Here is a 27,658-nt window from a genome sequence, read left to right as displayed (position 1 = left end):
TACAGTTGTTTTCGGGAAGTGGGTCTGGATATGGCGAAATATATATTTTTAGCACAGGACATATGAGAAGCCGGATTTATCTGGTGCACTATGCCTCGTTTCGTTCGTTGGTTGAAAGCGTGCTGGTTTTGCTTTTATGGACAGGATAGATGACAGTTGTTTCAGTGTCTCTCTCTCATTCATTCTGTATCGCTTTAGCACTTGCTCACTTTCTACTCGATGGATGCTGCTGCTGCTGCTGCTACTGACTGTCGCTAGATTGTGCCGTCGTACAACATGAAGCGAGGATTTTCCTTTTTTGTTAGTGTTCCCTATTCCTAGATAGGGCAAATATAAAACGTTGGTTTCTAGCTTGTTGTATGTTGGTTTGGTATACGACTACTCAGGACGAATGGTCTCGGCCTCCCCTACTGTTGGGTCTTATATGTCACTACGCTAAACATCTGGGCAGGCGTGGGGACGAAGGTCATTCAGTTCCGTACAAAACACAGGAACCAGGGGAAAATGTAATAAACAATAGACGGACACATGGCCGTCTTATCCGTCGAAAAATCCAATATTTTTCCTTATCGGCGAGGCTGAGCTGCACTGCGAGTCGGTCTTCTTCAGGATGGACGATATGTACGGACCGTCGCCGTTGCCGGTCCGGTGAATGGTCGTGACGGAGTCCTGCTTGGTTAGGCTACCGCCACGTTTCTGGTCAGCGAACGAGATAACCGAGTGCTGCTTGACCAGCTGATGGCGTTTGTTCGATGGTGGTGCGACCGCCGCATTCTCGTACACTACAACGAGCAAGAACAATAGAGGATGCCGTTGATTAATGGTCGACGGTGGGTGAAGCGACGTGCGACGCTCACGACTGCAGTAGCATTGCGGGTGGTTGTGAAGATGGTTTTGGTGATGATGGTGGTATTGGACAGGTATTGGTGAACAACAACTACGAGCTCCGAAAAGCGGCCAGCTAGAGGGATTGGCAAGTTCTAGACAGGTTGGTTTTGGATTTGCTATTAACAGTGGTGCGGGTAGTGGTGCATTGGGAAATGTCGTGCTTTTACGTGCAGGAGACGTGCGTAGACACCAACTATGAGAGGGCTGCTGCTTACCTGATTTGGGCTCATTGAACGAGAAAATAGAGTCTTGCTTGACGAGTCTGTGTCTCTTGTGTTCGATTATCGACAGGACACTGTCTTGGCTGGACAACGAGGCCGAGTACTTTTGCTGGCACTGGAGTGCTCAATGTACGATATTTGCGTGTCCTGCTTGCACAGGATACCTTTGCGTGGCTCAATATACGAGATTTGGCTGTCCTGGCGGGAAATCGAATCCGATGCTGAGCTTTGCTTCGACAACATGTCTCGCGAGCCGTTTCTATCCTGCTTCAGCAGCATCTGGCGGGAATTGTCGCTATCTTGTCGATACAGTATGGCTAATGGATGGATGTTTGGTGTTTTTTGTTCGTGAAGTAGAAGTGGATTTTGATGATGACAATTGTGGTTGGTGGCATGATGGTTGGTGATGAACCGGACAGCGACAGACAGAGTTCGATAGGAAGAAACAAAGAAAGACAGACAATTCATTACGACTCATCTTTGGAAGTTGAAGTTCTACTGTCTCTAAAATAAGACACCACATCAGAGTTTCTCAATTAATCCATAATAACAATGAATAAACAAATGAATAAATTTTCTACCAAATGTTTTCAACTCATGTGGTTTTTGCACGTGATTTTAAGGACTATGCAGATAAGTAGCTTTAATTACATTTATATGCAATTTAAATGAAATATTGTTTGCTCTATGGACTGATATAGTATCCGTTAGATTTTTGGTGTGCCAGATCGCGTATGCTTCTTATTATTTCTACATGTTTTCTCCGACATACTATATGCAGCGCCGTATCGTGGTCTCTCATCGCCCTTGGCGGGAACTATATTGGGCGCCCCTTACTACGTAAAGTATCTTATATTGAAAGAATTTTAATCTTAAATCTAAAAAAAATATAGGTTCAGTTGTTCAAAGATGCTTCAAATAACAGTCAAATCAGCGGTGTGTAAGAATCTAGTCTATGTGGATTTCAGAAAATCCATCTGACCGTCTACTAGACCTTTGCGCCAATGAAATCCAACTCTGCAGTAAGATTGTCGATGATCAAAATCGATGTCGGACCTAGTCGAATCAAGAATATCCCTGAAATGGGATGGTTGTTGACGGAATTGACATAGCACCAATTCAGATTAAGACAAATTTTACCATAAAGTAGGTGTCGGTGATTTGGAGGAACATCTGTACATAGTTGAGTAAAAAAATCAACTCTAAAGTGGGTTGGTCGATGATTGGAGTCACCATTGGGAGCAAAACGGCCACAGAATAAATAAAAGTTAAGACCCATTTGAGTCTGATTATTCACCCCCATTCTTGTGTACGGAGGAATGAAACTTACGAACGGATGCAATTCGTTCTAATCATTTTCCCATTTGATTTGGCTGGCCTAAACGAGAATGCTCGTCAACTTTCGTTCGAAACCGTGTTCGTACGTGAACAAGAATACGGGAAATTATTTCAGGAAAGGAAGAAAAATCCAGTAGATTTAAAAATCAGAAAGTTTTTTGCCGAAATCATTTCCATTGATTTCTCCTTTAGCAAAATTAAGTTTCTATTTAGAAAAATTGTCATACGTGTACCATAATTTCATATACGCATCCTCGCTTTAAGTTTTTTGACTCTTTAGACCTCATCTAATATTATATTTGCTTTTCCAGCATTGTACTGGTACATGTTTCTGGTTTGCTGGAATCGGAAGTGTCGCTTGCTTCGGAATTTGGTTAACCGTCTGTTAATATTGTGTTGTAGTTCCTGAAGCAAACCACTAAGGAAAGCTGATTCATATCAAATCAATGAAATTGAGAGTGAATTGCTTACATTGCTACAAAACATTAAGATTCCGGAAGCCGCTTGGTGACCGTAATACAGCCAACTTTAACTCGTTGGGCTATCTTTAGATGGGCTACGATTTAGTTTGGCTGTAGCCCAGTTAACAAGAAGTTGGATTTTAAATTATGACGTCAACAGATGACTGTAATGACAAAAAATATAACTAATTAAATCAACACTTTATGGGCATCTAACCTCATTATTTCCAAAAAAAAAATATGTTTATACTTTCTGATTTCTTCTAACTGGCACCTTGATACCGGTTCCCGAGAAATCCTTATGACATGCCGATGTAAAAAAAGAAATATTTTTTGTTAGCTCTAGATTACTCAAAACATCTCTACCATAGTCCTTTGCACTTTGAAGTCGATTTGTTAGTTATCGGTAGAGTTATTCAGTATCACTATCACTACAGCGATTTAAGTAATATTGATAGCAGTGTTACAACCAAAGTCATTATTTATCATAGCATTCAGCGATCAATGACAAAAAAACAAAAACAAAAAAAATAAACATTATATGAAAACAAAATAAGGTACACCGGGGCAAGTTGAAACGGTTTTTTCAAAGTTGAAATTCGAAGTGCTGTGTAAAAATCACCCTTTGGTATATTTTGAATCCGTTTGCGGTGTTTGCTAGTTCAGGCCAAATATTATACATAAAAAATAAACAACCTTAAAAAACTTTTTTATAAATATTTTTTTATATTTAAATTATTTTTTTGTATGCATCGTTTCAACTTGCCCCGCGAATCAGGGCAAGTTGAAACACTGTGTTATATTCAGACGTAAGCCAATTTTGCCGTATTAATAACAAAATGTATGTACTCAGACACTCAAGAAGCACGAGGTTGTAAAGGTGACTATAAAACTGCCAGGATTCGCATAAGACTCCCATGTAAGTTTTTGACGATTTTAATTTTCTTCCAGAAATTAGCTGAAAATTGTCTCCTGCTTAAGAAAAACTGATAAAATAGTAGGCTTTGTTCTAGAAATTTGAAAACAAATCCCACTTTTGTTGTCTCATCTTGATATTTACTCGCATAAAAAAAATTAGATTCCAGATTTTGATAGGTACTCTTTTACACAAAAAATAAACTTATGGTCCATTTAATTGTCCCACATATATTCATCATCATATTCATAATTGTTTCGATTTTATTCATTAATCATTAATTTTAATCATTGGATACATCGCTTTTATTCATTAATCTTTAATCATAATCATATAATTTTTATACCCAATTTGGAAGAAAGGTTACTTGCTTTTTGATCACTATGCAAATCATTCAATTTGATTATTCATAATCATTAATCATTAATCATATCGATCGTTAATCATAAATCATACACATATTGTGTCAACATTTAATCATGATTGGTAATCGTTAATCACACTCCAAACATTTTATTCATTAATCATAATCGTTAATCATTGTCAAAAATTAATTTAATCGTTAATCATAATTATTAATCATTGTCAAAAACGAATAAATCATTATTCATAATCTTTAATCATAGAGTTGAATGATTTAATCATAACAAATTTAATCATTCATTAGAAGCTTTATTCATTAACGCTCTGAGTCACAAGCGTATTTTCAAAGACCAAACTCTGGAGAACGCACCACGCAGAAAAATTTTTCAAATTGATTTCCTTCTACTGGTGACCACTCGGATTACTATTCAGGATGCTTCATTATTTGGTACACTTGTATATTGCGCAGCTGATTAATTCGATTGTGGCTTCTTCACAAATGCACATTAACTAACCAGCCATCATATCTCTCATAAACTCTTCGATTGGAGAAATATGCAGCTGGGGAAGTGAAAGGTGGAGTAAACGAAATGTTTATATACTCTATGCTTTATTTTTCTGAGAGTCAGTGCTCAGTAGATTAAGAATCTCAAAACTGCATTTTAAACATGACCCATTTTCATTCTAGTGGATATTGTAGGAGGGTTGCATTCATGACGGAATGGGCGGAAATTTATTAAATTTATGTTCAGAAGTTTGCATATTTTTATAAATTTGTGTTTTTCGAATGTATGTTTGAAACCATGCTGAATTCCGGAAAAAAAATACTTTTAAATCGAGGGTGACGTTTTGAATTCTTGTTTCAACTTGCCCCGCACCACGGATTTCTATTTGCCCCGATGAGTTGAACATGCAGAGCAAAATCAATCAACCAAAAATACAAAAACTAAAACGGGTCTTTCATCGATTTTTCGTAATCATTATGCTTATTCAAGATTGAATGATTACCTACCGTGAAAATTTGATGAAAAAACTCTTCCAAACATCGTTTTGAGACCTATTTCATTGGCACGTCAGATAGTTGGTTTGGATTTTGCAAAGGGCGAAAATAAACAATGGCAGGGATTGCCTTTGAAAGCTGCAATCTTTCGGAAATGCCTGTCAGAAGGTGCGTTTAGGCGAGTAGTTTGTTGATAAAAATTATCAGAGCATTCGGTCTTTTCCTATCTGAATTACAGCTTCCGTTTCAACTTACCCCGCATTTCAACTTGCCCGGTGTACCTTATGAAATTATTCATGAGTAAAAATTGGTTTTTACCCATTATTTGTTCACGTAATTTTTTATATATTTTAAAAAAAATTCGGATATGTAGGGATGAGGTTGATAGCCAATGTTCGAGTTGAGATCCCAACGAGAAGTGAAGCGAAACCAAGTCCTGAATTGGGGATGGTAACTGGTTGGCTTCCTTATTGTGAACGATTGGATTATGTATTTAAAATAAACGGAAGATTAAACCATAATTCGATATTCAACACACCTAAACTGCCGCTTTGTGAGCAGCAGGGACTATGTCCAAGGGCTTGACGATCCCTCCCCAGGCCATCTGCGAGTTGTGGTGCCTGCCTAGGATGTGGTGGGGTTTGACAGTGGGCCCTGTTAAAGCTGCATGTATCCGCAAGTAGGCTCCGCCAAAGCGACCGTGTGCCGCTCAAAGCGCACAAGCCCAAGTCCTGGTGTTAGGTGGGACGCTAAACAGCCCTGACACGACGGCCCTCCGACGAGACAGGAGGTTTGCGCAGGCCCAATAAGCCTCTTTTAAAAACAACTATTACGAACGACATAGAAAATAATATGACTCGATACAATCGGCAACGACCTAGGCGACGAATAAAGGATCACGATTGGAAGCTTGGAACATGGAACTGCAAGTCGCTAGGCTTCGCAGGTTGTGACAGGATAATCTATGATGAATTACATCCCCGCAACTTCGATGTCGTAGCGCTGCAGGAAATCTGCTGAACAGGACAGAAAGTGTGGAAAAGCGGGCATCGAGCGGCTACCTTCTACCAAAGCTGTGGCACCACCAACGAGCTGGGAACGGGCTTCGTAGTGCTGGGAAAGATGCACCAACGTGTGATTGGGTGGCAGCCAATCAACGCAAGGATGTGCAAGCTGAGGATAAAAGGCCGTTTCTTCAACTATAGCATCATTAACGTGCACTGCCCACACGAAGGGAGATCCGACGACGAGAAAGAATCGTTCTATGCGCAGCTGGAGCAGACATACGATGGATGCCCACTGCGGGACGTCAAAATCGTCATCGGTGACATGAATGCTCAGGTAGGAAATGTATAGACCGGTCATCGGACCGGATAGTCTGCATACCGTATAGAACGACAACGGCCAACGATGCATAAACTTTGCAGCCTCCCGCGGAATGGTAGTCCGAAGCACTTTCTTCCCCCGCAAGAATATCCACAAGGCCACATGGAAATCATCTAATCAAGTAACGGAAAACCAAATCGACCACGTTCTAATCGACGGTAAATTCTTCTCCGACATCACGAACGTACGCACTTACCGCAGTGCGAATATTGAATCCGATCACTACCTCGTCGCAGTATGTCGGCGCTCAAAACTCTCGACGGTGATCAACACGCGTCGGAGTCGTCCGCCGCGGCTTAACATTGTAGTCTAGCCCAAGACTACGCTCAGCAGCTGGAAGTGGCATTCCCAACGGAAGAGCAGCTAGGCGCAGCATCTCTTGAAGATGGCTGGAGAGATATTCGATCCGCCATTGGAAGCATCGCAACCGCTGCACTAGGCACGGTGGCTCCGGATCAGAGAAACGACTGGTATGACGGCGAATGTGAGCAGTTAGTCGAGGAGAAGAATGCAGCATGGGCGAGATTGCTGCAACACCGCACGAGGGCGAACGAGGCACGATACAAACGAGCGCGGAACAGACAAAACTCGATTTTCCGGAGGAAAAAGCGCCAGCAGGAAGATCGAGATCGTGAAGAGACGGAGGAACTGTACCGCGCTAATAACGCACGAAAAGTCCTATGAGAAGTTGAACCGTTCACGTAAGGGCCCCGCGCCACAGCCCGATATGTGTAAGGACATAAACGGGAACCTTCTTACGAACGAGCGTGAGGTGATCCAAAGGTGGCGGCAGCACTACGAAGAGCACCTGAATGGCGATATGGCAGACAACGGTGGCGGTATGGTAATGAACCTAGGAGCACGCGCGCAAGACATGCGACTTCCGGCTCCGAATCTCCAGGAAATCCAGGAGGAGATCGGCCGGCTGAAAAACAACAAAGCCCCTGGAGTTGACCAACTACCAGGAGAGCTGTTTAAACACGGTGGTGAAGCACTGGCTAGAGCGCTGCACTGGGTGATTACCAAGATTTGGGAGTATGAGGTTCTGCCGCAGGAGTGGATGGAAGGTGTCGTGTATCCCATCTACAAAAAGGGCGATAAGCTGGATTGTAGCAACTACCGCGCAATCACATTGCTGAACGCCGCCTACAAGGTACTCTCCCAAATTTTATGCCGCCGACTAACACCAATTGGAAGAGAGTTTGTGGGGCAGTACCAGGCGGGATTCATGGGTGAACGCTCTACCACAGACCAGGTGTTCGCCATACGTCAGGTATTGCAGAAATACCGCGAATACAACGTGCCCACACATCATCTATTCATCGACTTCAAAGCAGCATATGATACAATCGATCGGGACCAGCTATGGCAGCCAATGCACGAAAACGGATTTCCGGATAAACAGATACGGTTGATCAAGGCGACGATGGATCGAGTGATGTGCGTAGTTCGAGTTTCAGGGGCATTCTCGAGTCCCTTCGAAACGCGTAGAGGGTTACGGCAAGGTGATGGTCTTTCGTGTCTGCTATTCAACATCGCTTTGGAAGGAGTAATACGAAGGGCAGGGATTGACACGAGTGGTACGATTTTCACGAAGTCCGTCCAGTTATTTGGTTTCGCCGACGACATTTATATCATGGCACGTAACTTTGAGAGGATGGAGGAAGCCTACATCAGACTGAAAAGCGAAGCTAAACGGATTGGACTAGTCATCAACACGTCGAAGATGAAGTACATGATAGGAAGAGGCTCAAGAGAGGTCAATGTAAGCCACCCACCACGAATTTCTATCGGTGGTGACGAAATCGAGGTGGTTGAAGAATGCCAGACAGTAATCCGGTAAAAATGGTTCTCGACAACGATCCGACGGGAACAAGAAGGCGATTCTCGAAAGTGAAAGGTTATTTGAAAAGTTAGAAGTGAAAAGTTAAGAAGTTGGAAAATTGAAGAAAGTGACAGTAGGAAGCAATTACACATATAAAAATTTGTTGTTATTTTAAATGAATTTTCATGCAGATATTTGGAGCATGCAAACAAACGCAACATCCAATCGATCTCACTGTTCTTTTAAATCTAAATAAATTTAGAAGGTGCTTGCTTGTAAAATTTAGTCAAATTCAATTGAATATTGGATGTTAATTTGTTTGTTGGGATCAGCTGCAATTTTACACAGGAAAGTGGTTTGATTTGCTTATACCGTGGGGCATCGAAATCCGTACACTTAAGCACCTTAGTATATGAAAAAGTCATTAGAAAATAGGAATCGAATGTGAATAAAACATTTGTCATCGACACAAGAGCATGAAGGCTTCTACTTTTGAACTGTTTCACATTTACTCATTAAAAACTACGAAAAACATGATAAAATAATGAATTAAATCAACTACTTCTGACTCGAAATCCGTCCACCGTGGACGGATTTCGAATCAAAGGATCAAAATCCGTACAGCTATTTGTTAACTAAATATTTAAATTGAAACAGCCTGATTGACCGAACTACCACTGAAAATAGTTCTATACACACCTTGAGAAGCGATCCCTTTGATTTGTATTCCGCTGATCTTATGTAATGATTCGCAATTAGCAATGAAACACAGTTACTTTTGGTGCAATTATGCTCTACCCGAAAACAAAATGGCGGCACAAACTCTGCGTTTGGTGGGTGGAGATTTGTTTTTGATTTTTCTTGTTTTAATTTCAAAGCCTTCTTTCCAATTCTATGTCCTAAAAGCTTACTGCCAAGAATCTGAACAGGATAAGATTAATTATTTCTACATTAATTACCTTTAACCCCCTTTAATTTATTGATATCTCATGAGGTGGACGGATTTCGGTGCTGTACGGATTTCGGTCCCGCACGGTATAGCATCGCGTGCGGAAGGGTTTCTATCTACGAGTAATGTCTCTAAATTTTTAATATGACATCAGTATCTAATCAAATTTTTATTGCGCAGTTCTGTTTTCTCTATGCGTTTGTCTCGTTACAACTTACTTAGCTGTCTCGGAGCGAACAAAGCAGAGTAAAGGCACTGCTGCTTTACCGTCGACCAACAACAGCCGAATTGCCGTAGAAGTAGCCGTAGAAGTAATACACTCATATCACTAATAGCCCTTACAAAATTAGTGTGTCCGTGAAAGACTTAGAGGAGAAAGGATAGATTTGATAGTTCTGTATTAAGGTTACGGCAGGCATGAAAAATGTCGACGGACGGCAGCAGTGCATTTACCCTGCTTTGTTCGCTCCGAGACAGCTAAGTAAAGGGCGAGCCATAGTAAACGCGACGTGCGATGCGACGCGACAGTGAAATTTGACAGCCTGTTGATAATGATTGTCATTCTTTTACGTGAGTCGCGTCACGTCGCATCGCTCGTCGCGTGACAGTGTGAGTCAGTGTGACCTAAAAATGAGAGTACAATGTACATTGAAGATGAATGCTAGTCCCAAGCAACTATGGGCGGTCAATAAAACTCAAGTTCAAGCTCAAGCCTTAGAAATCTAACCTAAGATTGTGTTGAGAAAGATGAGCGTGCTGCTCTTCAATATGAGTAAATTTCTAATGAAAACTATAAACAAACAGACAGAGAAACCAATTCATTAGCAGTTTACTTCTAAAATGTCTGGTTGGCAAATGCAACAATTTCAATACCAACAATAGAAATTTAGCATAGCAATAAAATATAGGTTGGCTTTAATATTAAAATTGCTGTTTGTAGTAATAGCTTTTACATTTAAGAGGAAGAGCACACACATGTAAACCAAATCAGCTTTGTTCGAATATTAGGCTAAAAATATTCACTGTTTTTATATTTTAATTTGCCAAAAGGCTTAGATTGCCAAACATGAATCGCCTGCTTTGAGCGTGCTTACAGCGGCACACTAGGAGTTAACTTTCTGAAATCAGTTTGGCGAAAGGCATCTAAGGTTCGATTTCTCAAAATTGAGCACCTTAATCGAAAAAATAAGTGGTAGGCGTAGTAGCGGACACCATCCTTCATAACCGGTACCACATAGTTTTTCATGAAAAGTTCCTAATGTTGAGAAAACCCGCGTTAGATGTCTTTCGCCATACACATTTCTGGCAAATTTCTAACTCATGCTTGCTATTTGCGCACATAGTATAGCGCCTGGATGTGGCAGCGGCGGGTAGAAAATCAGCCACTGCCAATAATTCATTGGATTTTTTGCCTGTTTGATGCATTAACCTAAGCTTTCTCTAATGCACATCATTAAGTCATTGCTTAAAATAAGTCATTGTATTGTCAAAGTAGTACATATTAGATATCTTGATAATAGTCATTAATTTGTTTCATGTTTGGGTAAAACATGTTTTCTCATCTTCCAATAAAGATATGAAATTCATTCAGCAAATGATAATACTCAGAACCAATTTGCTGCGGTTTGCTCTAGTTACAGTGTTGGGATTTATTGTTCTCCCTGGAAGTCAATGTTTTGTTCGCCATATCATCCAATGTATATTCATGCTTCTATAGAAAAAACTTCTCAGATGTGGAGAAATATCGACAGGAAATTTTTAATTGGCACATCTGCATAATTATCTGAACTTTGAATTCGTCATGGGTGCTTCCGTAGCCCTGGTTAGTTATGCTAGTTAGGCTGATGATGTATGTTAACAATTTATGAGTTTTTCCTCAATGACAAAAGTCGGTCAGGGCAAAACACAATTACTGCTTCTTCTAGTGGACGTGGAAACTGATCTGGCCAATTACACAAGGTAGGAATATGGAAAAGTTGTTGGAGAAAAAACTGCCGAGCGGTTTGATACGAACAGTTTTCGATCTCATTAGTCAGAACTTTTGTCGGAATGTGGTGTCCAGTCGAAATACGAGATGTAGTTCAAATTTTGCGTGGTCACTGAAACAATCTTTAGGAGGGTCAAAACTAATAAACCGTCATGCAGAATCAATAGGTTTCCAATCCAAAATATAACTCACCACATAACGATTATGTATCTAGAGGATCTATATAAAAAACGCAAGAACAAAACTATTATATTTACAGGGGGATCAAGTTTCTCAAGGAATCAAGTTTCTCCACCTTCCCCTATACAGTCTACTTCACTCCACATGATTCGTCTTGACAATAAATCATGTTGCTGCATTGAACAATCAGATTTCATGTTATCGTGCCACATTGCATATGCTCGACATACCATGAAGCAATAGATGAACCTTACCTTTGGAGATTATTGATGTCATGTCCATCAAACTATTTCATAGTGTGATTGAGTAGGTACTTTGCGATTTACTTTTGCGCGGTACCTACTTTGCGCTTTATTAGACTCCTGAGCTGGAATAATTTGCCCAGTTACGATCCCTCAGCTCAATATGAACGCGTGATTGCTTGGATTTTTCTAGGGTTGTTTTGATCATCTTCGGATTATTTGTCTGTAAAATTTCGTAAAATGCTTGTTGATTTGTTGTCGTAATGAGCTGCATTGGGCATTTCCGAAAGCAATTCCAATAAATATTATAGTTAAACGAAGGTAATCTATGAAGTGATTGAAACAACAGCTTTTCTAACCAAACACCTATTTCACAGCTTTCAAACTATTCTTTGTCGAACTTGCTCAGAATTTCCCTAATATCAATTGGGACCCCTGCTTGTGGAATTATTCGATCATTTGTGGGGATGGAGCTGATAGAACAGAGAACAGTTTATTTGAAGCTGACATTAGCTTAACATTCAAAATTAAATAAAACTCTTTAAAAATGATTTGATTATTTGGCGCTACAAGCATCACAATTCGAATGTGTAGAATTTAATAAAAGTTTAGAATATCTTGTGAAAAGATTCAAAGCACAACAAAAAAACTATTGTGGACACGCACAAGATACCTAAAGTTAGTGAGTATTGAGTACTGCTGATAGCTTGCGAATTTTTGCTAATAGTACTAGCCTTTTGAAAGCTATCCAAGGAAGGCTCACAAGGATCTCTGCTTATCTGACACCAACTGCTCACCTACGCTGATAAGTATTTGTGGGATGTCCAATTCTGGAATTTGGTATGGCCAACGGTATTTGACAGATTGCTTTGATGAGGAATTATGACCCACCATCAAAAATTTTCGCAGAGGTCTAAAGATTGATATTGTAGGGTGCTGTCAATATGATACACCGCGCGGCTGTTGTAATGTTTCCAAAAGCGCATTTGCTCAAGATTCCACGCGGCGTTTTCCATTCGAAAGGAACAACCGCACCCTAGGAAACGCCGCAATGTTATCTCCCCATAATTGGCCAAACACAATGGATACGTTTGCGTGCGTTTTGACAGTTTTCCCATGACAAATTTGTCAAACCGCACGCAAACGTATCAATTGTGTTTGGCCCATAAGAATCGAGTATATACGGGCAGCAAAAAGCGCGGTGCATCGTTTCCTCTGGGGAGCGCCGCGTGTACTGTTGGGCAAATGCGTTAATAGCATAAGCAATAATGACCATCCCATTTTATTGGTATGAAAAAGTAGGCCGTTTTATCCAGGTATCTGGCAACCCCAATCCTACCCACTACGTTTGACAATAGCCAACATCTTTGAGTTTCCCATTGTTCGGTTGAAATTGGGTTTCCACTGACAATTCTATTTTGTAAACAAACCACTATTCGAAACTGATTTTTCCAAATAGACGTAATTATTTTTACCACTTTTCGAGAACTTGTGCGAAAGTATAAAAGCGAGGTGTGTTTCAACAAGAATATTGATGCTTTTAATAAATTTTCAAATTTCGATCGGCATCAAACGCTCTACTTCGCCCAAATATCACGGCATTTGAAACATATTTTCAATGGGAGGTTTTCGATGACTATAATTAGGCCTTCGTGTTAAATTAATCGATGTTTAGTACCGACTTTTCAGGAATATGTGATGTTCACTGATGTAAAACAAAAAGTCAACAAACGCTGTTACCGACTTTTCAGTATTTACAATATTGTTACTGAGTTTTCATTAAAATAGGATGACAGCTTGTTGATAATTTTAACGCGGTTATTCAGTTTATCATTATGACATCGTCCTCCACATTTTTCCAATCTAAGTTAATTCTAATGCTTTTTTTTATTCCTTTATTTATTTGATAGGCACTCTGTGTTACTTGACCGCTACTGTGCCGAGATCTACTGAGGTATTCTGCAGCCAGAATCCACACAGAATCTATTTTTAGATTTTTTCCATTATTCATTGTTGTTGTCGTTGCCGGTCCATCTCGTCGTGAGTCCATTGTGTTCGTTTTTGTCCATGTCGTGTATCCAATGATCGTTGCATTGTCCGGTTGCCATTTATCCGTGTAACGTTGGAGGAATGCCTCCGAGAAGAACAAGTTGTCAGTCGTCATCAGGCAGCCGTGACGGTGAGGCGTGCACCCCAATACGCCACCGCATAGGCTGCGCATCCGGCGACTGACGAGGGTTTTGGTGGAGGGGCTGGGAATCGAACCCATGACCATTCGCTTGAAAGGCGAACGTGTAGCCAACTACGCTACGGGACCCCCCTAATTCTAATGCTGTTGGAGCCAACTTATCTGATTAGCCCCCTTAGGTTTTGAAAAGTTAGTTAGCAGTGATATCAATTTTCAACAGCATAATGAATTACTGGAAAGTTTGAAAACAAAAGAGCTATCTCCCATATTCACCCTATTATAATGAAATGAGTGGAAGACACATGAGCTTGTTTCACATTTCTGAGAGAGATTCCTGTGTGATAGTGAAATTGTACTTGGTGTTATGAAAAGGCGATATCTTATTGATTTAAAAAGCATCAAAGTATGAACAACAACGGAGAGCCACCAAAATATCAATAAAAACAATCGTGGTACTTCGCCAGCAGCCCAAGATATGTATTCAACCATCACGGACTGGCAGCATGATAATCAACCATCACTAGCTTGCCTAGCAGCTTGATAACCTCCACAAATCCAATTAGCATTCGAGAAGGATTCTCATCAGAATCCAAAGGAATCCCCATCAGAATCCGAGAAAAACTCTCATTGGAATCTTTGAAAAATTCCTTTCAGAATCATCGAATTATTCCAACCGGAATTCAGAAGAATTCACACTGGATTCCTTTCGGTCTCGTTGAAAGATACCCTTAAGAATCTAAGCCTTTTTAATCCATGGAGGATTTGCTTCAGAATTTCGCGTTGATTTTAATCGGAATTCATCCGGAGTCGTTGGAAGATTTGCTTCGGAATCATTCGGATATTTGCTTCGAAATTCCTTGACGATTTGGTTCAGAGTACTTCGACGTTTTGCTTCGGAATCCCTCAATGATATGCTTCGGAATCATTCGACGATTTGCTCCGAAATCCTTCGATGGTTTGCTTCGGAATCACTCGAAAATTTGCTTGCGAATCCCTTAACGATTTGCTTCAACGTCCCTGGAGGATTCCGTTTGGAATCACTGGAGGATTCTTTACGGAATCCCTGGAGGATTAATTCGGAGTCCCTGGACGATTTTCTTTAGAATCCCACGACGATTTGTTTCTACATTCCTGGAGCGTTCTCTATGAACTCTCTGGAACACTAACGTTGGGAATCCTGGAGGATATCCGACGGAACCTCTGGAACGTTCTCGTTAGGACTCATGGATCATTCCCGTCGGAGTTCCTGGAATATTCTCATCGGAACTCCTGGAGGATTCCATTCGGAATCTCTAGAAGATTCTCATTGGAATCCATGAAACATTCTCGTCGGATTCTTTGGAACATTCCCGTCGGAATCCCTAGAGAAGGATTTGGAATCCCTGGAGGTTCCATTCGGTATGCTTGTAGGATTCCCGTCGAAATAGCTGGAGGAATGTTGCTCTACATTTTTTCATTTTAGATAGATAGAGAAATTATAGGTATTTGCAAATATATTCACAGCCTCGATGGGTACGTGACGGCGATCAATCACATATTGTCCTTTGAGTCTGCGGAATAAAGCCGAGAGCTACACTTAGATGCAATAGCCATAACGCTATCAGTTTGAGTCGTTCTCGCAATCATCGGGAGGTATACAAACACACTTCGATGCTGTGGGCTACAACAGAAAGCACGTGCTTAAGAAAAGAGAATATGGATGAGTGTGATTTATCCGCAATTGCCTTAGGTGGTTGGATCGGATTTATCACATTACCACTAAGATAACTTAATGAAGTGGTAAAATGTTTGAGAATTTTTGAAAAGAAGCTCAAAATAGATAAAATAGGTGAAGGGGCTAATAGCACCCCACCCCCTAGGTATCGGGGCTAGTTACGCCAATGAGCAATAGTGCCTGCATACATCATAGGGCACTGCACGGGCTAAGTGCTTTCTAGCTTTCTAGCAAAGCAAGTTCTTGGAGAGTAATCAATTCAGTCCGAATATTTTTAAATTCGATTTTTGACAGCACTCCAAAAAATCGATTGCGTATCAATAACAGCAGCAATTTACAGACTGTCACACATCAGTTAAGTTAAATTATATATGTCTTAGAGAGTCTGTGCGAAAACCGCGAAAGCTTATTCATTGTTTATCTTTAGATACATCGTTAGAAATTAGAAATCAGAAAAGGGGATCAAGTCTCCCTAGTCTCCCCTCCCCTTTTGGTACACATTTATTATATTAAAGCCCATTTTTCGTCATTACAAAAATAGCGTGTGCAACTCGTTTTTTTTTTATTTTTTCAGCACTAGTAGTATTTATCCAACTTGGATAAACGTACAACTCATGCTGAAAAAATCATCTTTTTGCAACTAGTTTCACACGCTATTTTCGCAGTGACGAAAAAAGGGGCTTTTATATGATAAATTTATACCAAAAGGACACTTATTCTCAATCGATTTACTCGCAATTGTTTCCTGTTGAAAATTGGCCAGTTCGAACTATGGGCTTTAAAGTAATGGCCAAAATACTATTTTAACATGAAAAAAGCGAAAAAAGTGTCACTCATTTTTTTTACACTTACCCTCAGGAATAATACAAGGGTTAGGTAGTTAGGCTAGTCATTATTTGTGATGCAAACTTTAATCATTTTTAAAGTTTTCCCCTAAAATTCCGTGCAATGCTGGCTGCAGATTGAGAACCCATCAACAATACGTAGAAATATGGTCATTTTTATAAAAATGGTCCTGGAATTTAAGCCTTGAGTCGCCGGACACAGGGGACCTGTTATTGATTGGCCAGAGAGTTTTACAGTACTGAAAATGTTTCTATAGTTACTATAGTCTAGCAGGCCCTGGTGTCAGTCCCTGCAAGCCAGCCAAAAAAAAAAACTCACGCAACGAACAATCAACAAGAAAGTACGGACCGGAACCATCGGCGAAGACCACTGCGACGAAAAGGGACTAGTGATTGGAAACTCGGTTCGTGGAACTGCAAATCTCTCAACTTCATCGGGAGCACACGCATACTCGCCGATGTGCTCAAGGACCGTGGATTCGGCATCGTAGCGCTGCAGGAGGTTTTTTGGAAGGGAACAATGGTGCGAACGTTTAGAGGTAATCATACCATCTACCAGAGCTGCGGCAACACACACAAGCTGGGAACAGCTTTCATAGTGACGGGCGATATGCAAAGGCGCGTGATCGGGTGGTGGCTGATCAATGAAAGAATGTGCAGGTTGAGGATCAAAGGCCGGTTCTTCAACTTCAGCATAATCAACGTCCATAGCCCACACTCCGGAAGCACTGATGATGATAAGGGCGCATTCTACGCGCAGCTGGAACGTGAGTACGACAGCTGTCCAACGCCCAAGCCACGACGTCAAAATCATCATAGGAGATTTGAACGCTCAGGTTGGCCAAGAGGAGGAGTTTAGACCGACTATTGGAAAGTTCAGCGCTCACCGGCTGACGAACGAAAACGGCCTACGACTAATTGATTTCGCCGCCTCCAAGAATATGGCCATTCGCAGCACCTACTTCCAACACAGCCTCCCGTATCGGTACACCTGGAGATCACCACTGCAGACAGAATCACAAATCGACCACGTTCTGATTGATGGACGGCACTTCTCCGACATTATCGACGTCAGGACATATCGTGGCGCTAACATCGAATCTGACCACTATCTGGTGATGGTTAAACTGCGCCCAAAACTATCCGTCATCAACAATGTTCGGTACCGACGACCGCCGCGACTGAAGCAACCTGATGTCGCCACTGCATACGCGCAGCATCTCGAGGCAGCGTTGCCGGAAGAGGGTGAGCTCGATGGGGCCCCTCTTGAGGACTGCTGGAATACAGTCAAAGCAGCCATTAACGACGCAGCGGAAAACAACGTCGGGTATATGGGTCGAAGTCGACGGAACGATTGGTTCGACGAAGAGTGCAGACAGATTCTGGAGGAGAAGGACGCAGCGCGGGCGGTCGCGCTGCAGCAAGGTACCCGGCAGAACGTGGAACGTTATTACGTTCAGGAGAAGAAACGCCGCCTAGAAGAAGCGGGGTGCGAGGAGATGGAACAGCTGTGCCTTTCTCAAGAAACACGCAAGTTCTATCAGAAGCTCAACGCATCCCGGAAAGGATTCGTACCGCGAGCCGAAATGTTCCGGGATAAGGATGGGAGCATCTTAACGGACGAACGAGTGGTGATCGAAAGGTGGAAGCAGCACTACGAGGAACATTTGAATGACGCTGAGAGTACAGGCAGTGAAAGTCAAGGCAGCGGAGGAGATGACTACGTCAGTTCAGCGGACGATGGAAGCCAACCAGCCCCCACCTTGAGGGAAGTTAAGGATGCCATTCAACAGCTAAAGACAAATGAAGCAGCTGGTAAGGATGGTATCGCAGCTGAGCTCATCAAGATGGCCCCGGAAAAGCTGGCCACTTGCCTGCACAAACTGATAGTCAGAATCTGGGAAACCGAACAGCTACCGGAGGAGTGGAAGGAAGGGGTTATATGCCCCATCTACAAGAAAAGTGACAAACTGGAATTGTGAGAACTTTCGAGCGATCACCATCCTTAATGCCGCCTACAAAGTGATATCCCAGATCATCTTCCGTCGTCTGTCACCATTAGTGAACGAGTTCGTGGGAAGTTATCAAGCCGGCTTCGTTGACGGCCGCTCGACAACGGACCAGATCTTTACTGTACGGCAAATCCTTCAAAAATGCCGTGAATACCAGGTCCCAACACACCATCTGTTCGTTGATTTCAAGGCGGCATACGACAGTATAGACCGCGTAGAGCTATGGAAAATTTTGGACGAGAACAGCTTCCCTGGGAAGCTTACCAGACTGATCAAAGCAACGGTGGATGGTGTGCAAAACTGTGTGAAGATTTCGGGCGAACACTCCAGTTCGTTCGAATCGCGCCGGGGACTAAGACAAGCAAGATGATAGACTTTCGTGCCTGTTGTTCAACATTGCGCTAGAAGGTGTCATGCGGAGAGCCGGGTGTAACAGCCGGGGTACGATTTTCAACAGATCCAGTCAATTTATTTGCTTCGCGGATGACATGGACATCGTCGGCCGAACATTTGCAAAGGTGGCAGAACTGTACACCCGCCTGAAACGTGAAGCAACAAAAGTTGGACTGGTGGTGAATGCGTCAAAGACAAAGTACATGCTTGTGGGCGGAACCGAGCGCGACAGGGCCCGCCTGGAAAGCAGTGTTACGATAGACGGGGATACCTTCGAGGTGGTCGATGAATTCGTCTACCTCGGATCCTTGCTAACGACTGACAACAACGTTAGTCGTGAAATACGAAGGCGCATCATCTGTGGAAGTCGGGCCTACTATGGGCTCCAGAAGAAACTGTGGTCGAAAAAGATTCGCCACCGCACCAAATGTGTCATGTACAAGACGATTATAAGACCGGTTGTCCTCTACAGACATGAAACATGGACAATGCTCGAGGAGGACTTGCAAGCACTCGGAGTATTCGAGAGACGGGTGCTTAGGACCATCTTTGGCGGTGTGCAAGAAGACGGTGTGTGGCGGCGAAAAATGAACCATGAGCTCGTCCAACTCTACGGCGAACCCAGTATCCAGAAGGTAGCTAAAGCCGGAAGGGTACGATGGGCAGGACATGTTGCAAGAATGCCGGACAGCAACCCTGAAAAGATGGTGTTCGCTTCCGATCCGGCAGGTACGAGACGGCGTGGAGCGCAGCGAGCGAGATGGGCAGACCAGATGCAAAACGACTTGGCGAGCGTGGGGCGTATCCGAGGATGGAGAGATGCGGCCTCGTACCGTGTATTGTGGCGTCAAATTGTTGATTCAGTGTTATCTGTTTAGATGTTAACTAAATAAATGAAATGAATGAATGAGTCTAGCAGAAACACGACGATCCTGAAAATGTGTCTGAATGTAATAATTTCGTCTAAATTTTACATATACAAAACTGCTACTTTTTTCATTGGCGTAACTAATGAAAAATTAAAGGGAGACTATTTTTTTTTAAACTTTTCTCTTTTTACAGTCATAACACAGAAAATTTACCATTTTTGATCAACCTAACTGATGTAAATTGTTCACAAGTTAGCCTACACCAAATTGACAAACTAACTTATAGGAACAAATTTAATGCATATTCACGTAAAAAAATTTAATGTCATTTATTATTAAGATTTCTAATACTTTTTTGCCAAAGTAGGCGCTTCTTCTTCTTCTTCTTCTTATTGGCATTACATCCCCACACTGGGACAGAGCCGCCGCGCAGCTTAGTGTTCATTAAGCACTTCCACAGTTATTAACTGCGAGGTTTCTTAGCCAGGTTACCATTTTTGCATTCGTATATCATGAGGCTAACACGATGATACTTTTATGCCCAGAGAAGTCGAGACAATTTCCAATCCGAAAATTGACTAGACCGGCACCGGGAATCGAACCCAGCCACCCTCAGCATGGTCTTGCTTTGTAGCCGCGCGTCTTACCTCACGGCTAAGGAGGGCCCCTAAAGTAGGCGCTTAATGATATGTATAAGAAAAACTTATACATCGCACTAGTTACATACAGGGGGGATCCCGTGGCCTAGTTGGCTACACATTCGCCTTATAAGCGGATGGTCATGGGTTCGATTCCCAGCCCCCTCCAACTACCGTTCGTCAAGTCGCTGAAAGGTGCAGCGTGAATAACGACGCTTTGGGGAACGCTTGTGATCACAATCATCGGACAGCGACTGACAATGACCCTCTTTACAACACACGAATAATGGATACCAGACCCCCACAGCAATGAAAAACGGACTCGACAATGGACTTGAATTGAACCACCGCGCGCACCTCTGTTACAGCGTCATGGACTTCATCGATCACGTCGATAAAGCAGATGTGGACGCAACAAAACAAGGCGAAAAACAGAAGCAGCAAAAAAAAATAGGAAAAATGACTCTGCGCTACAGTGTTGTAAAGCCAGATGTCGCTTAGAAATACGCTCACGCTGTGCCCAATGGGACGAATGAGCTTGATAGCAGGAACTAAATAAAAAAAACTAGTTACATACATTCCAAAACTTATACTTTTCATTAACTTATGAACGTTATTAGCTTTTTGATATGGGATCATTCATTAGGTGGCATAATGAAGCGTATAAGTATTTTCGAATGTTTTTTTGCCATAACATATAAGGTTATTTTTTTACGTGTTTTCAATAACCTGTCTGAGAAAATTCTTGCACGAGTTGTCACCTAACTTCATTTGTTCACGTCTAATGGGACCTTTTCACTGGTTATATTGTTGCGGCTACAATAGGAGCTAAGAAAAGCAAAATGAGTCTATGGAGTTCTTTCTTATTGAACTTTCGCCTTTCAATATCTATAGAAACGTGAAAGATGAATGGTGTGCTACATAGATCTCAAAAAATATTTGTTCCGTGACAGGGCATGAAAGTGTGCAATATCTGCTTTATTTTTGTGTTTATTATCACTTTCAACTCGCGTGAATTAAAGCAATATGATTAATTCATCTACTAGTCACTATTCTTCGCATATATCTATTAAAATAATTTGGAAATTTTAATTTTAAAACAAAGCACAACATCATTTCTTGACTGTCTTTCATGCGAAATTGATCAAAGAACCCACGATTCGTTCGTTTGGACGCTTGAAAAGGCGCTTTGCTCTCTGTCTTATAGCGATCACGACATTTTGCAGTACTGTGATTAGGGCTGTGACGATGTAGCATTTATCGATAATATCGATATCGGATTAATAAAATATCGATATCGTTTCGATATCGAGTTTTGGATATCGATATCGGGTCCGATATCTGATAATTCATACAAAGCTCAGAATTAATATTTTTTCTAACATTTTGATCTTAGATGTGCTATGCAACAAATAATCAACGATTCCACGATGTAATTTAAGCTACTCAACGTTTTAAAAAGCCACACTATCAACGATGTGCAAACAAAAATAATATTTATGCTTTCAGAATCATGACTGGTACCTATTTCGTTTAACATGCGCCCTAACAATGGAACAACTGCAACTTGAGGCAAAAATTTCACAGCGGCTTGAAAAGAAATTATTTCCCTTTTCAATACAATATTCATTTTTTTTTTAAATTGAATTCAATACAATTTCAAATTTCAAAAAATATTGCTACTCATAGATTCACTTGTATTAGCAAATATCGACACACATTTATATAATTTTCTGAGAACCTTTTTCAGAATAACGATATACAACAGGGCATTGCTGTAAATCTAATTTCATATGTAACCGGTACAGGCCTTTAACATCTTTACTCAAGAATAGGTAGTTTGCAGTACGGTACACATCTTATTGGGGCATGTTTATAATAACGAATAGCTGTCCCAAGGGAGAGAGCGATCTATACACACCTTCAAAATCTAACTCAATGACTCGATCAAAGGAAGGTTTGGTTGCCCTAGAAAGTTTTTCTAAGTGCATCTACTTTTTCATAGTTTGTTTCACTGTGAGTACCGGCATAACCAAAAATTGTATTGAAATGAGATGTAGAAAAAATCCGGATTGAATCGGTTAAAGCAGTGTAATGTTGGACTGTAAAGCGTTTGACAAAATTGTTTAAATGAATTTGACTCCTATTAGCTTTTTCAAACTGCGAGCTTTACCACTTGATAAAATGTATTATGATAAAGAGTAGATAAAAAGGAAACGTCATATACTTCTTTCCTAGAAAAAACTAAATTTTTGATCTTTGACAAGATACTTTTTATCTAATGACAAGCTTTAAAACCCTTGCATTTGGACTCAGGAGAAGTTTAGTTTAGTTCAAAAGTCTGTGAGAAAAGTTTAGATCAAATTGGCGATTAACATGTTTTAACACTGCTTGTGACAGAAAAGTGTACAGTCATTGTCAAATAAAGTCATATCGGCGATATTATCGAGTCAATTATCGACGATATCGGATTTTGAAATATCGGTTATCGTATCGATAATTTCAACTCGATATTTATCGATATTATCAGATATATCGATATCGTCACAGCCCTAACTGTGATACACTGCATCGTTTTCGTAAGGATTATCCCAGGGGAACGACACCCAATTTTTTCACTATGGATTTTGACAGGTTTGCTTGTTCGTGCTTCTTTGGGTGATAAATTTATCCCCCAGTGTCAAATCACCCCAATACTGATTTATTTTGCAATAGTATGTGCGCGAATTTTGAATGTTTACCTTTTTACAGGAGAGTATGATGCAAAACGCCCATTTAACTCAATAATGCAACATGATACAATCATGAGAAAATAGAGAAAAAATGAACGAACTATAAATTAAAACTATTTTAGACTCGATTCCATGCTTTAAACTTAAGAATGTTCAACTTATTTGCTCAATTCTTTAGAATTCTGCTTGCGTAAGGCACTGTCTATGCCTTCGTTCGTTTTATATCATTTGCACCCTGGAAGTTGTTTGTGTTGCATTCGCAGTGCACTCGTATTGGTGATTCAGAAAAGATGTGACAAAGATGGCGTGGCTTGTCATCCCCGTGGATTATCCTGGAATGCAATGCATATTTTTAGATAAGTTTTAGTTAGAAAGCTAAAGATCTCGTTTTAGTTAACAATTAATCACAAAACTCTGAGAAAAACTTGAAAATCTTAAAGGATTGATCATTTGCTGATAAATTCCATTGCACAGTCAGTTTTCGGCTGATTCGAATCGATCAATAAATCCAAAATTACACAATCCTGCTCCTGAATCAGCCGAAAGCTAAATAAAAGTTCATTTAATCATCGTACAATGTTCTGTGAAATTGTTCTGTAACATACCAGCTGCCCATTTTGCAATTTTAAGCTCAATCGAGCAATCAGAACCAATTTGCAGATCGATTAAGTGACGGAGGTGCATTTTCCTATATATTTTGAATGAAATCCCCATACAAACTTCAAATCACATACACCTACTTATGCAACAAGCAATTGAGCTGAAATTTTGAGAGATTGATGTTCTCACCAAAAGACACAATCCTGGGGGATGCCCCGTGGAATTCGACCACATTTTTCTCTTCGTATACTCAGCTGGGCCAGTCTGTTAACCATTGCTCGAAGTTCTAAAACTTGATCGAATTGATGCAATTTGTAAAGAGAGGGATAACGAAGACAATTTATTCTCTGCATTTACCCCCATATATAATGGCTAGATATTTGCAATACTTTCTCATGCAATATGGTAACTGTTCTAACTGGCTAGACCGTAGGTGGGGTGGGGCCAAAGCCCCCTAGTCCCCCTAGCCCCCTGTAGTTTTGCCAATGACTTTGCCGATCAATTCGTGGTAGAAAATAGAAAATTACTAACTAGTTAATTTGGATGACATTTTTTGAATTCACTTCTTAATTTTTCTGGAGGGAGTGACACGCAGAGCTTAAAATATTCATCTTCATGAAACAAATTCGGTCCGAAATTCGACAACACATCGCATGTTTATTCAAAACATAGAATGACATAGTCAGACGACTACTCCACCAACTCATTCATTTGACTGTCACTGACTGTGCTTACTATGCGCAGAAACAACATAATTAGCATTGTTCATATTGATGTTTACCATTGAAAGTGCCTAGCGAATGAAAATCGGATTAAGAATTTATAAATTTGCGCATAAATATTCAATGACTAATATTCAACCGAATATTGACAGTCCAGAGCCGACTATGAATGTGTTTGTGTTCAGGGTTGCCACATATACAGATTATTCTGTATTTTACAGATTTTTGGGGTACAGCGGTGACCAAGAATCTGTATATACAGATATACAGATTTTTAGCAAAATTACAGGTTTTACAGATTTCTTGTAGAGTTATAATTAAATTATAATTAAAATTAGATAAATAATATGCACTTAGTAAATACCTGTTTTCAATAAAATTTTAGGCTTATAAAATTATACTCTTCGCCAAACTGATCTTATTAAAGCCATTTTAAAATTAGCAAAAACTTTATTGAAAAGACAGAACATGTTGGCTCTGGCAGGTTTTACTTTTTGTTAGCAGTGTATGCAAATCAACGGTTTTGAAACCAGATTATGCTCCGCAAAATGTTCAGACTATATTTAAATACAGGGGTCTCAGAAAAAGTTCAAGCAATAATGAATAGAAACAGTTTTAGCCTTTTTTCACATATCCTGAAACAGTTAATCAGTAGTTCTGTTTAGTAAGTTTAGCGTGAGTGAGCAATGTGGTTGGTCCACTAAAATTGTTGCGTACATGGCTACGATACAATAGTTAAAGACGGACTCTCGACAGATTTCATTCACAGATTATAGAATTTACATCTTTTTGAAAACAAAGTTTTTCCAAAAACCATTTTGGTTGGGTTTAGATGGATACAGATTTTCAATACAGATTTTTTGTCTTGAGATACAGATATGAAGATTTTCTGGAGAAATAATACAGATTTAAATGTGGCAACCCTGTTTGTGTTTTCATTAGTCTTATTAAATCGGTATAATTCAAAGCCAATCCCAAGTTGTATTGATAATGTTTCATGGCTTTCAACTTGAATCATTAACTCTATTACACCTTTGATGTTTCGAACCGCGAGCTATATGTAGTTGAAAATGAATGAATTCTATTCAAAGTAATTGAGAAACGCTGATGTGGTCCAAAATAAATAATTGTACAAAACGGAAACTGCTGGTCTAAAAAGCTTTCCAACGAAATGTGTTTATGTGGCACGGTACACATGAAATCTACCGTCAGCCTTAATAGCTACATAGTAGACTACACAACACAGGGCTCTAGTACTTCCGCCGCTGAAACTTTACGGTACCCGATCGTGATGCGATGCTGTCCTGTTTGAGCAGCGTTTGCCGCGATATGCTGCTGTCCTGCTTGAGGAGCATGTGGCGCGAGAGGTTGCTGTCCTGCTTGGAGATGGCATGGTGCCGGCGGCCGCCCTTCTCCTCGTAGATGTACGACACGGCGTCTGTGGACTTCATCGATGGGCTGTACGGTGGGCGCTTGGTGCTGTTGTGATAGTGCGACGACTTTCTAGTGCTCGTCGAGGACGATGCGATGGCAACGGTTTCGTAGTACCTGGGAAGCGGAAAACGATTCATTAGTGGTTTTTTGGAACGTTGCTGGTTGCATTCGGTGCTGATTGGTTCAACGATGCGAATGAAATTTGATTCCATTACAGCCTAGAGCAACCTTTCGCACGAAAGAGGAAACCTCTACAACGTAAATATCATTCGTGGGATACGACGGTTGTGTAACTATCCTGATGGAAGATTTATTCAAAATGAAAGAAGAAGCGAAGAAAGGAATAGATTGTAAAATAAATAAAAAAGGGTGAAAAGCGATAAAAATAAATAAAACGTTAACAAAAATAGGTAGACGATTCCAAGAAGAGTGGAATAGAAGGTACTGCAAATAATAGAGAACAGCAGAAAAAATGACAAGAAGACAAAAAGGACAGAAGACGGTTAGTGAGGACAAAAGGTAAAAAAAGGAATTGAATAAATATAGGAACAAATTAGGATGAAGAGCAAACTATTAAATGATGATAGGAAAAGGCAGAATAAAACAGACTTTTACAGAACGATAAAAAGTTAAAAGTTAACATCTTTGACAATCCGTCCATGTACTCACCTCAACCGTCCGCAGCATTTCCTCGATCGAATGATGGCGACGAATCCTTTCCGGTACTTTTTGTTGAAGAAAGCGTACAGAATCGGGTTGATGCACGAGTTGGACGCCCCCAGCCACTGGGCTATCGGAGTAGCAATCTGCAACAATTCTTCTTCGCTAGTCTCGAGCGCTCCCCCCAGCTTGATCCGTGCAAAGATCACGTACAGCGGTAACCACGAAAGTACAAATAGAATAACAACTACAACAAGCATTTTAACAACTTTGATCTTGGACTTTTGCTGCATCCGATCCATTTGGGCGTCCTTGGAATCACCGGGGATGGATCGTCTCCAGACCTGTGTGATAGATGTTACAATGTTTGTTTGCAATGAAACTGATATTCCTAACTTTCGGCTTCCTAACTTACCTTTATCCAGATCAGGATATAACAAATGGTGATTAGCACCATTGGCAGCAGGTAGCACGCCACCAGGTTGGCAAGTAGAAAGTACAGCGCACCATCGGTTCCCGGTGGCCACACTTCTACGCACAGCTGAATCTCCGGGGCTTCAGGGAAGATGGGCACCAGCTCGAAGAACAGGGCCCACGGTATGGTTGAGCTGAGCGCGATGACCCAGATGCACACGATCATGAATCGTGCCCGGCGCTTGGTGATCTGCAGCTTCAAAGGCCACCAGATAGCGAGAAATCTGTAAGAAAATGAAGAGAATAGAAGTTGATAGATTAGATAATTGAAGGTATGATGTAAATGTTATGAAGATGTTGCATATGCCATTGGGTTGGAATTTTATTGAATTTCTGTTCAGATAATTATAAGTAGGAGAAGATGGTCGGTTGTCGGTACCTTTTTGCTTTTATTTGATTACGCTCGTCCAATTGAAAAAAGTGGTTTAGTTTAGTTGTTTAATTCGTACCACTTTTAATGCTTATGTTTGTTCATTAATAGTTTTCCTTTCGGCAAATGCTGGCATGGCAAATGATGGGTTATGCGGCCAATTGGCCGGATTGGCAGGGAAGGGGGATGTTTACTCCTTTTTGGAGATGCAAATCTGATCGAGTGTCTGTTCTCTGTTAACCCGTTAACGC

At 40.9% G+C, this 27,658-nt stretch overlaps 1 protein-coding gene across 1 annotated transcript; it reads right to left on the bottom strand.

Moving 5' to 3' along the window:
- LOC134221272 (neuropeptide SIFamide receptor-like) lies at window positions 1-27,257 on the bottom strand. Its single transcript, XM_062700469.1, is given in 6 exon segments — window positions 1-782; window positions 1,104-1,217; window positions 1,220-1,426; window positions 25,752-26,017; window positions 26,573-26,907; window positions 26,979-27,257. Coding segments are annotated over 6 exon segments (1,392 nt in total). The 5' UTR covers window positions 27,204-27,257; the 3' UTR covers window positions 1-537.
- Between the last annotated feature and the right edge of the window lie 401 nt (window positions 27,258-27,658).

The sequence above is a fragment of the Armigeres subalbatus genome, chromosome 3 (assembly GCF_024139115.2).
Source record: "Armigeres subalbatus isolate Guangzhou_Male chromosome 3, GZ_Asu_2, whole genome shotgun sequence".
NCBI classification, from domain to species: Eukaryota; Metazoa; Arthropoda; class Insecta; order Diptera; family Culicidae; genus Armigeres; species Armigeres subalbatus.
The sequence above is the reverse complement of the archived record's forward strand: the minus strand, read 5'-3'. Positions and strand labels throughout refer to the sequence as shown.